The sequence below is a fragment of the Tauraco erythrolophus genome, chromosome 2, assembly GCF_009769465.1.
Source record: "Tauraco erythrolophus isolate bTauEry1 chromosome 2, bTauEry1.pri, whole genome shotgun sequence".
Lineage (NCBI taxonomy): Eukaryota > Metazoa > Chordata > Aves > Musophagiformes > Musophagidae > Tauraco > Tauraco erythrolophus.
Window position 1 is genome coordinate 44,744,071 of NC_141466.1, and position 17,628 is coordinate 44,761,698.

The 17,628-nt window shown below is 37.8% G+C and overlaps 1 protein-coding gene across 2 annotated transcripts in view; it reads left to right on the top strand.

Moving 5' to 3' along the window:
• Positions 1–17,628, top strand: part of COL21A1 (collagen type XXI alpha 1 chain) — a 91,673-nt gene that overhangs the window by 56,821 nt on the left and 17,224 nt on the right. For both annotated transcript variants that reach the window (XM_086608315.1, XM_086608316.1), the window contains 2 exons: positions 5,524–5,568; positions 5,929–5,982. In XM_086608315.1, coding sequence (XP_086464441.1) covers positions 5,524–5,568; positions 5,929–5,982 — 99 coding nt within the window. The remainder of the gene's footprint in view (positions 1–5,523; positions 5,569–5,928; positions 5,983–17,628) is intronic.

Here is a 17,628-nt window from a genome sequence, read left to right on the forward strand (position 1 = left end):
TTACTGCCTTAATTATGAATGGTTGTTAGGGATATGGTTTGAATTTTTGTTGTGTAAATGGACAACAGCCTAGAATGTGACCATCTTTTAACAAAAGTTTCCAAATGTTACTCAATTGATCCATTTTTTAAAACTAATATTATTTAAACAAGGTATAGTCATAGCAAAATAACCTCACTGACCATAAGAAAAAAAAAAGAAAGCAAGCAGATACTATCTTAAAGCCTAAAATAAACCAGAATATTTACTAATATTCAACAATAGTAGTAGAGAAGCTGGTAGATTCTTTTCCCCCAAATAATGACCTCTGAAACAAAGGGTCTATGCTTACCTTACATTTTACTGCTTTTTCATTTTTTCAGAAGGTCTCACTGTTTAAACGGGAGGTATTGTTTTATCATAACTTTTAAAATCATGATCATTTTTAATAAAGAAAAAATATATTATGTCAGGTATTTTTATCTTGATGTTGAAAGAAGAATGGATAGTTTGAAAAACTGTTCCATAATGATTTGTTGTAGACTATTTATCAAATGTTTGACACATTACAAAGTAAGTCCAGATGCACTGTATTCAGTAAGGAGCCTTTTTAAAGCAGTATGCTGAAAAGGTAGTTTTGTATACCTACCCTAAAAAAATAAGATAATAATAAGATAATTATACTAATGTTCTCTCCATCTTTTTGGGGAATTGACTGCAAAACACTTTGCTTATAGCAAAGAAGCTTTCAGAAATATTCTATGATTTTGCAGCTTCCAGAGTTAGAATTTTATAATAATGGATATGTTATCTGTAGTCTAGAAACTCCTGCTTTCCATACTAGGGCTATCAGCCAGTATCAAAGAGTGAAGTCCTACCAGGCACTGAAGAAATGGGGAATATTGAAGACAGTAGCAGAAAATAAAGAATAGAACAGGCTAATAAAAATATTAGTTTTAGGAGTAAAATAGTGGGGTTTTTTGTTTTCTTATGGAAAAAGTTTTAATGCATGGTTTCTTCTGCTGTTCACAAGCGTAAAATTAAGCATGAGGGAGATACAAATCATTCATCATACTAGCTAGAAGAAGTGGTAAAAATATTTTGAGAAATGTAGCTTATGGCTTAAGTAAAAATGCTTACACCTGGTTGATCTGTATATAAGGCCTCAGGCAATTTATTTAATGGATTTTTTGTGGGGCTGCCTGGAAAAAAATGCATCTGTTTAATATCATCCAAAAAAAAAATAGACACTTTGTGATTAATGAAAGCTACAAGAAACATTTTCCAGGGATTGTGAAACTATATTCCTTTTACAGATAAATCCATTATATCTGCCAGATATTATCAAAGAATGGAAGATCTATTTAAATTGCTAAAACTAGGAGGATGCGATATTTATACAGAATTCTCTAAGTGTCATCATTGAAGCTTATCATCACAACAGAAACAAATTCATGCTTTTGGATGTTCTGAAGCCCCAGCTGTGAGGGTTGCAGCTGAGGAAGGCTGCATTAGGACATTTAGCTGCGTACCCAGGTGAGCTTCATTCTGTGATGAAACTGAGACTCGTGGCTAAGCGTTGCTATTTCATGCAAGCAAAGCATACCCATAGCTCCTGTTACCTTTGGATATCCTAGTTTACACTTACGTGTCTTGTGATTCCTAGGCAATGTGAAGACTTTGTCAGCTTTTGCTATCTGAGCTTATAGAGACCTATCACACCAGGCATATACAAACAAGCAAAGAAAACAAACAAACAAAAAAAGAGATAAGTTTTGCTCCTGAGAACAAGACATCAAGGTGTGTGGGATTTGGTCGCCCGGACACTGGCACTGAGCGCCGTTTGAGATGTCTGAGGGCAACTGCAACATCTGGCATGTAGGACACAGTTCTTAGAGCAGACCAGCATCTTTTTCAAAGGGTAATTCAGCTATCTCACAGCGCCTTCAGTGACACCAGAGACAATTTCAGTTACCTACGTGGCATTCAAGTGTCATTTTAGGTCCTGGGGATACCCTGCAAAGCCTCCCCAGGTCTGTAATAAGAGCTTAGAAAGCTGCCAGGCTTCTAGGTACGCATAGGTAGCACAGGGTGGAAGAGAAATGATTAAACAGGCAAAAGAGGCTGAATAAAGGGTAGAGACAGCAGTGTCTCAATAAATAAAACATTTTGGTTAGCTGCCAGACTGATACATGATCCCATTAGTTTTTAGGCACAAACTCAGCAGCGTGTGATAAAACTGCAGTTGAGAACCTTTAGAATAGACACATTTTTAAACCAAGGTATTAGGTTTACTAGGCTATCTTACTGGCTTTAAATTTCATGTGATTGTAGCACTTGCTAATTAAGGCTAAAATAATAATATTATAGGCTTTTATGGGGTAAGGGAAGCCTTCCTATTTAAGCGAAAATTTCAGAAAAGGAAAGGAAGGCATTTGGATGCAATGAAGGTAATTGAGAAAGTCAGATTGATGATGCTGAAAGAACTAAGGCAGTGGCAAGGCTTGCAATAAACTTCATTTTTAAAAATGAAGAAACACTGAAATAAATCTTACATGAAATTTGATGTAAATGAAGAAGGGGAACAAATTAACTGATTCAGAAGTGTAAGATGATTCAACTCATGTAAGGACAGAAATCACTAAAGCATAGTAGATGCTTTGATTTTTAGCCGGCTAGAAATAGAATGCTATTATAACTGCATATATGATAAATACAAACCATTTAAAATAAATTTTCTGGAAAGACAAATAAAATAAAATAAAATAAATTAAAATAAAATCTAGAATTACAACCTCTTTTTCTTATTTTATATGAACAAAATATTGCTCGATAGCTTTGCTAAGGACATCCCCAAAGGCAGTCTTTTTCCTTAGGCCAGTGAATCATGAATTATTCCATAGCATTGATTCTCTTATTCCCAGTGGGTGGCAGTTTTCCCATTTGTAGCAGTTCCAAACATTGTGTTTCCCTTAGTGGCAGAAAAATTGCATGATGAATCTGTTTCATATTAAGTTTTGATTAAACACAGGCATTTGTGATAATTTTAGTTACAATACACTCCTCACAAAAATTGCATTTTTATCTTACAAATGGAGTAAAACTAGTTGCTTCGCCTCATGCTTTAAAGTAGAAATACATTTTTTGATAATCAGAGTAAGGTTTCTTTGATAGTTTAGTTAGTGATATGTCACCCTATTGAACATAACTTCCTATTTACAGTGCCTTATTACTCATGGTGGACAAAAAAAATGCTCAGATTCTGAGGACTGGTACTGCATGTGAAGTCTCTGCTTAGGAACAAGACACATTTCCAAAGTTTGGTTTTGCTTTTGACCTAGAAGTTAGGGAAAAAACTCAAGATATCTAAACTACTTTTTAACCTTGCCTTCTGGGAAAGTGCAAATAATTCTAATTGGCATAACCAGAGATTATCCATGTAAAAGGAAATAATGGATTGGGGATAGATAATGAGAAGGAAACCATATTTAATTTTTTAGGGATCTTGGAGCTGATCCTACAGAAATTAGTCTTTGTAATTACTGAACTGTGGAAGCTATACAGAAAAATAACTCTCATGGGAAAAATTCTTTATGACCAAATTAGCCACCTCATTTTCCTTCTTTTGTGCCAACTGACATGTGGAGAGTAACTGAAAATCTCCACCCCATGTACTCTGGGAATCACTCACATTAGCATAAGTGATAGATTGATTCTTAGCTGAGTGAATGTCAATGAGCCATAAGAGAATTTTAAGGGTCTGGACGAGCTCCCACTGAAATAAGAGCCTAAGTTCCATGTACTTCAGTGGTGCAGAGTCAATCTGAAGGAAAAAAGGGAAAAAAAAAAAAAAGGAAATATGACTAAGTTTTACCGTTGTTGTTCTTTGAGTTTTATCCTTCTTTGCCACTGATATAAAGTTAAATGTCTTGTGTCTGCAATATCTTTTCAGCCAAGAAAGTTGAACACAGCTCAGTTGGACATTGTATTTCTTCTTTTAGACATACTTATATAATGGTAAATCGTTTGCTGTGTTGGATAAGTATGTAGAACTGTCTTCTCTCAGCCCTGCGAATAGCGTAGAAAGGTAACCATGGAAACCTTTGGTGCATCCTTTCAGTACAAGGTTGCTGCCTAGTGGGAGGTATTTTCAGCATATATGAAATTCTGTTTTGTGTTACAGGTACAGATATTTATAATTTAGTTTTATAGTTTACAGCTACAGAAATTAACTGTTAAATAATTACACTGAGAACTCATGGACAGCTCTGGAAGTTCCTAAATGTGGTGATAAATATGCCCTATTTCCCTTCTCTTTATTTGTGCAAAAGATCCAAGATGGTTTTGGACGAAAGTTTAGCAAGAAGAGTTATGTTACACAATGTGAATGGAAGTCTCAGAATGAGGCATTATTTTCCAGTTCTATTTATTACATTCTGTGATCTCTTCTTTTAATGATAGGTACATTGGAATTTTGATGACCTGTAAAATGCTCAGGATGTCATTGTTAACTCATGTGCCATTGACCAATGAACTGTTTCTGCTTGATGGGGTCATTATTAACTAAAAAACGGGTGTAAACTGCAAAACAATGGAACTATCTTTTCCAAGCCAACATTGCACAGATGTAATCCATATGGAAACTATCAGGTTATTCCTGGTTGTTACATTCGTGTTATTTTTTTTTTTAAAAGGCATTTATTTTGGTGGTGTGAAGAACTTGTTTTCACTGCAGCATATTAATTTCGATATTAGATTAAAATGTAAAGTCTGTAAACCAAATTCTTGCTTCAGATTAATGACGGTACAAGTAAGAACATTATCTGTCCAATAAATCTGAATTATCTCACTTGAGAGAAAAAAATAGATTAACTGAATGTAGACTACAGTTTTAAGTATATATTGAGTTTTGGTTTAAAACTGAATTATGTTCAATTAAGTGATCACTGTAAGAAAAAGCTATTAGCTATACTGTAGAGCTAAATAAGCAATGATGCTGAGGAAATGACGAAGAACTTCAAGTGTTTATGGAGGTGGAAGCTAGCATACATCAACTATAATTATAGCTGTCTCTTGTGTTCTGTTACAATCACTGCATTTTAGATAGGAAAATAGAATTTGTCATACTCATGGTCTTATTGACCAGGACTTTTGCTCTATATTATGTGGGAAATCTTGTGAGGAATGAAAAATGATTTCTTTCCCTGTGTCCTTCAGGGTTTTCAGTAAAGCATTGCAGCCCTTGGTGGGCAACTGGGAACATGTGAGCCTGCCCAGCGGCAGACACGGACTCCTGGCACGAAGGCACTGGAGAGCGACTGAACATTAGTATTTCACTGTATCTGCAGATTAAATAGTTCAGGTGTTTCCAGCTGAAGCTCTTTTCGCTTCTGTGGATTTTTAATTTTCTATTTTCCTGCCCATATTTTGAACTCAAATCATATGGCAAATGTAGAATTTCTGAAGTTCTGAAGGGGGCGATTATATATTATTTTCTGGAGAAACTATTCCATATATTAAAAAGGTTCTCTTTTTCTCTCTCAGGGAATTCCTGGAATCCCTGGAAATCAAGGAGCAAAAGGACAAAAGGTATTATTAATAGTTCAAAACACAGTTAAAACCTGTGCATGTATATACCCATTCCAAAGTAAGGGTTCAGTCTGTGCTAAGAGGAGAGTTTTTATAGCGAAGCTTTAAGACATCAAATCATGCTGCAAATAAATGGAGACATGCTCCAATTTGTGTGGCCTGTTTGAAAGTCTCTCATTAGGTTTTATTTCAACTATTCCAGAAAGAATGAATAATTTATACGTAACAAAGTTAATTTTATAATACTTTGAGAAATAATCCTAACTAAATAAATCTGCATAATTAAAGAATATGTAGCAAATTTGTTAACTCTAGATACATTAATCACAGAATTCTTCTTTTTATGTGTAAAAAATATAGGGTGAAATTGGACCACCGGGTCAACCAGGAGCAAAAGGGACACCAGGGGATACTGTAAGTTTGCAAAATGGTGTTATTATGAACAAATAATTCTGATGCTGTCATTCTCTACTTGTAATAAGCAAATAAGCAATGGCAAAACCAGTAGCAACCTAGCATTTTCAGGTTGGCAAATATGATCAGACTAAGTCTAATATCTGATTTCCCTCCAAAATATTTTATACTCACCTTTCTTTTTAAATTGGTGATATCCTGACTGCACATTTGATAAACAAATCCAGCAAACACATTGGTCTGAGTTTACTCTCTGAGTTGATTAACTTTGAAAGTAATCAAGTAAATTTATTTTGAAAGTTAAGACTGACTTAAATATCGTCACAGTGTGCAATGGATTTCTGAAGATGAATTTTAGAATGCTTTTCTGATAGTGCTTTTTTGACAAAGACTGTGAGAATAGCTGAGATCACTGAATTCTCAAACTGCTTAAAGAGAGATTTTTATTTTTGAATGTAGGAGACTGAAAAGAATCCATTCTTTTTGGACAGTCCAGCTTACCACGTCTTTGTTACTATCTGAGTAGTTTATAATCCTGTAGAAATCACAGTAGTTAAATAAGTGTTCTGAAAGTTGGTGCAAGTATGTATAGACTTTAAAAAACAGCAAAAGATGAAGCTATGGCAAATGTAAGTTTTTAGCCCAGCAGCATGTTTGAAGTGTGGAAATTGTGGGTGAAAGCTGTGAACTGCTCTCTCTGCTGCCCTTGATGTTACGTTAAGCCTCTTGATATTTTGGCAATAGCTGAGAGAACATTGCTACAGGTTCTTGGATTTTGGCGATTGTTAACATTGTATTGTTCAGTTTCATAACTTGTCTGTCTCTCAGTTTATCTACCCCATCTCTTTTCAGCATTTTTCCCTATGAAAATGCTTCATCAGTAATGAACTTCATCTTGACATCCAGCCTTCAAGCTGGATTTCATCCAATCCAAAAGACAAAGGGGTTTCAGATGCCACTTTGTAATGTTAAAAGTGAACAAAAAGGAAAGGACTTATTCTGAACTTAAAGAAATCCATACTTATATCTGCAAGGTCACATACAAGATAGTCAGTGACTCTCTAAAAGGGGCTTGATGTTCATTCCTCAGTCATCAGAACACCTACTGTCGCACTGGTAAGGCCATCTTACTGTCAGTATCTACCTTTCATTGCAGGACAGGCATAATAATCTTTCCAGGGACCTTTCTCTTCTGCTCTCTGTGACTCCAGTGGTGTTTACCCAGGTTGTGGTAGCTTATGCCTCATTTTGGTGACAGGAACCTTGAAGAAAGAGGATGCCAAGGATCTCAGTGTGGACCTTTTGATCCTTTGTCTTTCTTGCTGAATCTCTCTCAAATCCTAGTGAAGATTACCATCTTCTACAGTACATAAGCACAGACCTGATATCAAAATTATTTGGGGCTTACACTGGGCTGCATCATTCCCCGTTCTAAAGAGAATCCTTGTTTGGATGGAGGTTAGCAACAGATATGTCTGACTGTCTTGGTACGTGTAGTCTTGCATAACTACATATTGCTGCACGCCAAATTTACCATCTAAGTATGAAGGTAACTACTAGCATAAGGGTCACTTGTATACTAGTGCTGGAATGTTCCTCAGGGTATGGCACTTCACTGTCCAGATTGTTACTGGTACGTATTTCCCTCCTAAGACAGAAAGGGTATCCAAAACCAGGAGTCTTTTTTCTCCAGAGAAAAAAGAAAATACACATAGACGTATTGGAATTCAGAGGAGTTTGTTTATGGGGATCCCCGATTAAGGGCTCACTATAAGCAAATAATGACTGAAAACATGATAGTTTCCATCCCCAGGCAAAGTAATGAAAGGTTTTTCTTCTTTTCTGGGAAGATACTGCAATTATTTTGTCAGATATGAGTCACATGTCAGTCTTGAACATGATGCCAGACATTTTCCTTCATTTTAGAATATTGAATCAGGAGTGGGAAATTTGTTCTCAATGCCATTTTAATGAATAGAGTTTTCCCAAATTTGTCTTTTGCTTTCAACTGGAAATACAGTCTGCTTTGCTTTAGAGTTCCACATAGAGAGAGCTAATGCTTTATGCCTGTCTAAGACTGTCTAAAGATCACCAAAAGATGAAGGTTGATGCAGTTTACCAGATTTTGCCTACATCTGGCCAGCTAAAACAGTTTCGGTTTGTGGATTTTCTGAGCGTGGTGATAAGGAGTCCCATGCTCTTACACCCAGCAGACCTGACAATAAAGGATTTAGAGAAAACTATATGCTCCAGTTAAAACACATGTGGATGCTGGATGGTTCTTTATTTCTAGAAAGAGCCTGTTCTTTTCCAGTTACTCCTGGTAGTAAGAACAATATATACCTACCTGGATAAATGGAGCATGTGCTTGGCCTAAGGCTGATCTAAATCTCAGTCCTCTCTATCCTTACTATTTTCTATTATATCTTAGTGTTGAAGTTTTGATTATGTGCATCAGTTCAGTTAAAGTCCTTTCAGCATCTGTAAATCCCACTGCCCTCTCTCTGAAAGCATGTCTGTATTTTTATCTGCCCCAAATTTATTGGGATTTTGTCATTTTGTGCGGGAGATGAGCGAGGACACCTGACACGATCAATGTGATCAAACAAGTGAACCTTTATTTGCATACACTCAGCGTGCTTTATAGCTTTCTAAACGAGACTTGGCAATCTATGATTGGTTACAATACAAACAATAGCCCACCCCTGAGTATGATTGGTTGCATCCCGGAAGCAACGTCATCATGGTGTCGAATTCCCTTTCTGCATCCAGGCACGTGCTCCCAGGAAAGGCTGGATTGTTCACATGTCTCAGGTATCCTTCCACACATCCCCCTTCTTGTTTTTGAACAATCCAGACTTGTTTTACAACCCGTTCAATCATTTTCGTGAGCAAGTGTAACAGACAAATTATTAAGCATACAAGCAACCCCCACACCTGCAATACACCAAACAACAAGAAACATAAAAACAGTTTACATATTCTTCTGAGTCTTTTGAACCATTTCTTGTCAATAACCAGTATGTATCTGTGGGAAGAAGCCACATTCTAGTTTGCTTCGGGTATATATGGTTTTACCCACTTCGCCAGAACCCACAGTGGTCCGTTTTCTGTAAGTAAACACATATATCCTCTGCCTGTTACTTTTAATTCTACTGGTCCTTCCCACTTCCCTGTTTTTAAATCTTTATAGAGTACTAGGCCTTGTGTTTTTTCTTTCCAGAACGAGCCCATTCCTTTACTGTGTACTATCATAGGCGGCTCTTCACTGTTTCCTGCCAGCCGTAAAAAGTTCAGGACACACAACATTTTCATTAATCGATCACTGGGCAGCCAACCCTGAGTTCCCCCTTTTTGTTTTAACAACATGTTTTTTAACGTGTGGTGGGAGCGCTCAATGATGGCTTGACCAGTGGGAGAATGCGGTATCCCAGTGCGGTGAGTGATACCCCAAAGATTGCAAAAACGAGCAAAGCGAAGCGAAGCATAAGCGGGTCCTAGTTTCTGACAGGAAGCACAGGACTTTATCAGCACGGTTATTGCCAATTGAAATGTATAGGTTGCTGAGTCCAGTTTGAAAATGTCCGTACCACTGCTTGCAGTTCAAGAGTCTGTAACGAGTCCTTTGGGCCTCCTTTGATGACATGTTCCTCCCAGGTACCTGTTGAAGATTGCCACGTACTCACAGCCTTTTTTGATTTCCGTCCGGCATCAGTGAATATTGTAAGTCCTTCCACCGGAACCTCTGACAGTTGTGGAGTTGAAACAAAATCTTGGTCAGTTAAAAATGTTAACGTCTTATGAGCTGGGAACTGATTACTTAATTGACCCGAAAATCCACATAGTGCTGTTTGTAATTCTAATGAGTGTCGTAAACTCCATTCAAGCCAGACAGATGCAATTGGTAATACTATTATTTCGGGATCTTTCCCTGCTATTTCTAATAGACGTGTCCGTCCTTTCATTATCAGAAAGACAAGCAATTCTATTCTTGTTGTGACAGTTTTTTGTGTCTGCATGGGTAGGAAAACCCATTCTAGAATTGATAAAGGATCTCTTTTTGATTTGTCCCATTGCATAAAAAGAGCAAATGGATACTTCCTGTTTTGATTAGAATTGACAATCATTAATGATATCGGTTCATCTTTGACGAACCTCGATCCATATTGAGAAGTTAATTTTGCTGAAATTGTTTGCAAAGCTATTTTTTGGGATGGTTCTAACACCATCTGGCCCCAACATTGTTACCATCATTTCAGGTTTCGTCCTTTTTAGATCCAAAGCAAAGTATACTTCTGGTTGACCAGTGGAGCCAAATCCTCCTTCTCCTCGTTCAACATCATCAGATGAAGGCACACAGGCACGGAAAGGCACTAGTTGAGCAATTTTACTGCCCTTTGGAATAAAAACAGGTGGAGTTAACGTATATACCATGACCTTAATAATCCCTGTGTAATCTGCATCAATAATTCCTGGTAATACAAAAATACCTTGATGTGATGTAGATGAGCGACCAATTAATAAGGCTGATAACCCTTCACCTAATGGTCCTTTTACATTTGTATCTATTACTACTACTTTGTCAGATACGAGCGTTGAATCTACTGTGGTTTCCACATCCACTCCGGCACTTCCTGTGGTGGCGGCACGGAGGGAACAAATTCCTGACTTGATAATGGTGTTGCTCCCTGATTTACTATCATCGCGCGCGGGGCTGGCACGCTCGGTTTCCAGTTTCCCTGCTTCCGGCACTCATTGGTATTATGATTATCCCTTTTGCAATTTTTGCACCATTTCTTGCTACTATATTGCTGCTGTTGTTGTGGCTGTTTACATTGAGTTCTGTAATGGCCTGATTTCCCACAATTAAAGCATTTCTTTTGCTTAGCTCCTCCCCCTTTTTGCTCTAATAGAGGACGAACAGCACTATATACCGCAGCAGCAACTAAAGATGCAGGACCGGTGGTGCGTTCCATAACTTCTAACATATCTGCCACTTGGGCATCTCTAGGCAATGTGCTCAAGACCCTTTTTGCTTTATCATTAGCATTCTCAAAGGCAAACATTTTAAAGACTTGTTCCTTCATTGTCTCATCCAAATCAGGATGACTTCGAACAGCCTGATGTAAACGATCAATAAAGGAAGGAAAACTTTCCTGGGGGCCTTGTTTAGTATTTGCAAAAGAATATACTTTTCCCGGTTCTCTAATTGAAAGCATTGCTTGATAAGCTAATTGTTGTGACAACTGCAATACTTCTCCCAGAAACCCCTGCTGTAATGCCGTATTTGAAAAAGGACCTTGACCCATCAGCATTTGTGCTTGAACGCCATATAGAGGATCTCCCTGCTGCCGAGGTCGTGCAGCTTCACGTTCACATAGTTGTTGCCAGGCCCTGGAAAACAAAAGCTGCTGAGAAGGGGACAAAAGAATATTAGCAACTTGTTGAGAATCATGTGGTATCAGCACATCTGCTGTGAAAATAAATTGCAACTGTTGTTGAGTATAACTGGATTGAAGCCCATATTGCGATACCGCAGAACGCGCCTTTTCTAAAATTTTCCAGTCAAAAGGTTCCCATTTTCTATTTCCCCCATGGTCTGTGATAATGGGAAAGGCAGACGGTAGAAAATTTCCTTCAATTAAGGCTTCACGAATAACTCCCTTCCATCTTCTGCTTCTTTCTTCTTCATCCAGTGGCGCAAAGGGTGGTGGAGCAGTCGGCACTGGCGGTGATAACGACGTAGCAAAAGGATTAGGTGTATTATGGAGATTTTTCCTCTCGTTGGCATCTGTCATTTTTAATTCCGATAATTTGTCCATAACTTGCTGCAAGACTTCTTCAGATAGTTCCTTTTTCTGTTGTTCTCCCAAAGAAATCGGTGTGGACAAAGGTTCCTCCACTGGGTGGAGCTCTCGGCGGGGTGGTGGGAGGTCAGGGTAGAGGCGGGACTTAGGCCGGCAGGACCGTCCGCCTGTTCCCCCGCCCCTTTGTAGTTCTTCCGCCTTCTCTTCCGAGTCCCCTTTTTCTGCCCACGTGCTGCCGCCATCTTGGCGCATGCTGTCGCCATTTTGGCTGCCGCCATTTCGGCGCGGTTCTAAGCACGTGGTCCCTGAATTCGCAGTTTCTACTTTGATAGGCACAGAAATTCACGTAAAAAAGATAGAGATTCGCCTCCTTTGCACTCGCTCCCCCCGAACTGATATCATCCCATAGCTCTCTGCCTATGGCTTCCCACGTAGCGAGTTCAAAAACGACTCCTACTGAGGGGATTAATTCTTTGTTCCATGCCCACATTAACAGCCCTTTAAGAGCCGAGGATTCATATTTAAGTCCTCTCACAGAGAACATGTGTTGGAGCAGATTTAGGACAGCCTCTTGTTGCTTATCCAACCCCATCTGTCTCCCCGACCGCTCACCTCTTCTAGGCGAGATTCCAGCGTCGATCCAGCGACTAAACAGGTGCACCTTTTTCCACTTAGTGACTGGGCAGGTCACTGCTCATTCCGCCGGGGCAGTGGATCATTCGGTCGGCCTTCCACCCTCTTCCTCGCCAAGTCTTGCAACTTTGCTGTGAGGATTCTGAGGGTCCCTGTTCGGGCGCCAATTGCGGGAGATGAGCGAGGACACCTGACACGATCAATGTGATCAAACAGTGAACCTTTATTTGCATACACTCAGCGTGCTTTATAGCTTTCTAAACAAGACTTGGCAATCTATGATTGGTTACAATACAAACAATAGCCCACCCCTGAGTATGATTGGTTGCATCCCGGAAGCAACATCATCATGGTGTCGAATTCCCTTTCTGCATCCAGGCACATGCTCCCAGGAAAGGCTGGATTGTTCACATGTCTCAGGTATCCTTCCACAATTTTGTATGAGATTATTTGGTTGATTGTTTGGTGAGAGGGTCTTTGATGTAATAGAATGTTACGTCCATTGTGGGAAGACTTGTTTTTCACTGGCCATTTGTTCTCTATTTTTCTGTGAAGGTTGCCTTTTCTCTTTGGTCAGAAGGTGGATGAACTTCAGATGCTTAAGACTGAATAGTAGTCTAACTTTACTTTTCAGAGAGAATATATTTGCAGGCCTCTCCCAAGTTTCTATTTGATCTTGCGTCTGAAAGACATTTAATTGAGGTGCTAGACTTCATTTGTAATCAGTTAGATTGTTCAGCCCTCCCAAGGGAGGAGTGATCATACACCCAGTAAGTCAAGGCTTGCTGTGTGTCTGTCCAGTAATGTATGTCTATCCCATTATAAGTAAACCTCAACATTTTTGAGGACATCTTTTCGTTTCCATTGTGCATTCGTCAGAATGATGCTGAGATAATTGATTCCACAAAGGACTCTTAAATCTATACTTTGGCATGCTCTGATTGTGCTGAGTACTGTTTAGTCGTGGAAATGTGGATTATAACTTGAAGAAGCTGAGAAGGTTATTAAACTGTAAGTAGACTTTTCAAAGTTATACAGTCCACAGATATCAGCTTCTTTCCTATTTCTTTTCTTAACTTTTCACTTTGTTTTATTGTTTTTCATCAAAGAAAATTCAGAAGAACTAAGAGTGTGGTTTGTACTTCCTCCTATATCTCTGAAGATAAGTGCAGATAAAGGAGAGAGCCCTGAACTTGCACTCTGAATACTGCTAGGTTTAAAAAAATTTGGCTCTGGTTTCCAGGTAACAAAGATATGTGTAGGCATATGAATGTCTATAAATGTATGGAAGAGCTCACTTTTTCTGTGCTCACAGTTCCTTAATAAAATGTATGATCAATTAAAACCAATGCAGTCCTGGTTGGAGAGAAAGATTGAAACTAGCTCTGGGTTTTACAAATTCCTGACTACTCTGGCACTCAATTTCCTGCACAATATACAGCTACCCTGCATCTACCCAGCAGCTCTTCCATTCCTGACTCTACCACAGGCATGACCACTGCATTACAGCTGTCAGAAGCCCTTTTGTATAAAGTGAGTACACTGGTTAATTTTCTTTTCATGAACTTAAAGGACTTTTTCAGCCACCTAAAGATCTTCTCTGGAAAGAATAAATTTCCTTGACAACCAGTTATTGCAGTTATTTAGATGAAATTTAGATGAAACATTGCCTGAACTGGAAGTTCAAATGTCCTTCCTCCTAGTTAACACATGCACATTTGGTCTCTCACCTGTGCCTCTAATCATTTTTATTGTCTACTGCTGGAATTTTTTACTCCGTTTCTTTCTGAGCAAAGTAGAACAAAATGCTGGAGGGAAGGCTGTATCATCAGCTATAATAGTCTTGTGGGATCTCAAAGTGTACGTATTTATTCAAGTAACTCACCTGCCATATTTTCTTGAAATTTTATTTAGATAAATAACATCTGGTTCTTGATACACTTGAAAATAATTTGTTCATGTTTCCTGTCAACTAATTTAATGTGTCTTTTGTCACCTGATAAAATAAGTAGGAAATTGATGCATGGAATATTTGAATATGTTATACAGCATTAGGGAATTTCAACCAGAAAAGATAATGGGATTTTCCTTGTATTAGTCACACTGAATATGTTTGTTCCAGAAAAAACAGATGGAAAGCTTGTGGATGCTCTGTTAATATCTTGGGAAAATTCTTCAGTAACAAGTTCTTCTTCAGTAATAACTATCCCTCTTACATTGCCAACGTCAGTAATTTATTAATTTATCTGCCACATAAATAGTGTCAGCTCTGGAAAGTGGGAGAGTAATGCTACATTTTATGTCCTTGAATTGTTCTTTGTTTTTGTTCAAGACATGCTCTTCTCTTTTAATTTTACATGCCATAGTTTTCAGATTATGTTCTCAAGCTTTTCCTATATTGCATCTGAAAGTTTACTTCTTGCAGCGTACTGATTGCATGTAGTTGTCTTCCTGTAATTTTTTAAATGAAATGTGTTAAATATGGGCTAGTAATGAAAGCACAAGAAAGGAAATGAGGACAACTGGGTTTATTTCTCCCTTTCTTGCAGATGTATGCCTGACCTTTAGTTATACTAAATGTGTTTTCTGATTAACCTTCTCTAGTATACGTTTGTAGGTCTATGTGGATATATACACATATCTGATATAAATATATATATATATATTCTGTACACATAGTATTTCCACTTTGTATAAGATAAAATGAATGAGGGACATTTGTGATGAACGTTTACCACTTCTGTAACCTGGGGACTGGTGTGGGCATAAACTAGAAGTGATCTAGTGTGGAGTTGGTAGAGGGTAGGCTCTTGGCGTGTTACACAGGGTTGTGCTGAAGTGGAAATATGAAAGGAGCCAGAAATCCCCTACTATCCCTCCCCAAACTTGTGCTTGCTTTTCTCTGCTGGTTAGCATGCTGGTAATGAGCACAGACCAGGAATCTGAGGAGAAGAAAAAAATAATTTCACAATGTTTTTTGGAAAAGGAAGGTAGCCTTCAAGGAATGCAAAGAAGATCACACGATGAAGAGAGCTGTATTTCAGAAGTCGGGTGATAAATAGATAACATGAAATTTGATTTAAACCAGCCACGTTGAATTAAGCCTTACAGTGATGTTGTGGTTTAACATGGCAGGCAGGTAAACACCACAAAGCCATTTGCTCACTCTTCCTGATGGAACGGGGGAAAGAATCGGAAGAAAAGGTAAAACTCATTATTTGAGATAAAGACAGTGTAATAGGACAGAAAAGGAAAGGAAAATAATAATAATAGTGATAAAAGAATGTACAGAGCAAGTGATGCACAATGCAATTGCTCATCACCCCCTGACTGATGCAAAGCCAGTCCTCCAGCAGCAGCTGCCACCCTCCAGCCACCTCCAGCCAAGTGTTATTCTTCAGCATGACATCATATGGTATGGAATATCCCTTTGGCCGGTTTGGGTCAGCTGTCCTGGCTGTGTCCCCTCCCAGCTTTTTGTGCACCCCAGCCTCCTTGCTGGCAGGGCAGTATGAGAAGCTGAGAAGTCCATGACAGTGTAAGCACTGCTCAGCAACAACTAAAACGTCAGTATGTTATCAGCATTATTCTCATCCTAGATCCAAAACACAGCATTATGCCAGCTACTAGGAAGATAATTGACTCTATCCCAGCTGAAACCAGGACAAGTGAAATGAGAATTAATAAAACCTTATTTTGCTATGTAAATAAAGAGAAAAAGTGAAGAAACAGGCCCAATGTGCAAGTAAATTAAGACAGTCTTAATATCATCAAGGTTAGGCTCCAAAACCAAACTAGTATTTTCTTACGCTTGCTGTAACAAAGCTGGTGCTGAACATAGGCCATAAGCAAATGGTTAATGAGAACACACGGTGTCTTATGAGTGGAAGCAGACCTCAGAAACTTCTCTCCAGCTGGAGAGGAATTGGTGATTTCTATTCCAAAATTATGAAGGAAGTGATATAAACTATGGTGAACCTTTATTTACTGAATAATAAGATTACAGTAGTTTAACTACTTCATCTTTAATAAAATGACTGATTCTCTATGTAAGTAAGAACAAGGAGTTTTAATTTCCAAAGTTCAGGAAAGTGTTGGAAATTACTTGATGTATGATATTATTAGTTATTTTAGAGAAATTGAAGTTTAATAGAAAAATTTTCATGTATGATTGACTGAACAGAAAAAATCTGAGACTGAGGAAATAGGCAGCAAAGTTCCTCACATTTTAGTCTTGTGATTGATACTGTTTATTTGTATTCACAGACCTGTATCCGCCCCTAAAGAGCAAGTTGTTACATTTATTGATGGAAAGTTTTGGTGACTGGTACTTTAATAAGTAATAATAATACTACTTTATAATATACTTTGATAATAATACTTTATTAATACTTTATTAATACTTTAATAATACTTCAGGCAAGAAACCTGAGTTAATCTGTGCTGCCCCAGTTAACAGTAAAGTACAGGTGAAATACCAGATAATTGATGAAATGTGGAAAAAACTGGCTACAAAGAATTACTTAATGTTCCAAACATTCTAAATTTTCTCTTGTATTTGAAAAAACAAAGCCATCCTTTTAGTTTTAGCAAGAAAGTTAATAATTTTTTTGGCAAAACTGAGTTACAATTTGTGTAACAAATTTTTGATCACGTGTAACTTTGTGATACAAAGGTCTGAGGTAATGTCATAGAAATGAAGAGTTTCTAACATACGGTACTAAATGGAAGGTGGTTATTTTTATCTAGATGAAAGCAAAAATTTAATAACAATAATAACAGTAGTTACTAAAAATGCTATCAATTAAAATAATTGATAAAACTTAATCTCTGACAAGTTAAATTTGCAGGCGTTATTTAATTATTTGACTTTCTGTATTACGCTTTTATTTTATGCTGTGTCTCAAGTACACTCTTATAGTAGATCATATTTCAGAGTATATATGCAAGTCCAAATAAAACAATAATAATATATTGTTTTTATTGATGCATGCAGTTTTAGAGTGAAAGAGAACTGAGATGAGGTGGTGAGAAAGACATATATTAACACCAGATGTGGAAAATACTATGAATGGGAATTCCTTCCTGGAAAGTATGATTTTAAAGAAAGATTTCTTTTCTAATGTGTACTTGAGAGTAGCTTTAAACAGAAATTAAGCCAGCCAGCCATTTAATGATTTAACACCCTTTAGCTCTTTTTTTATGT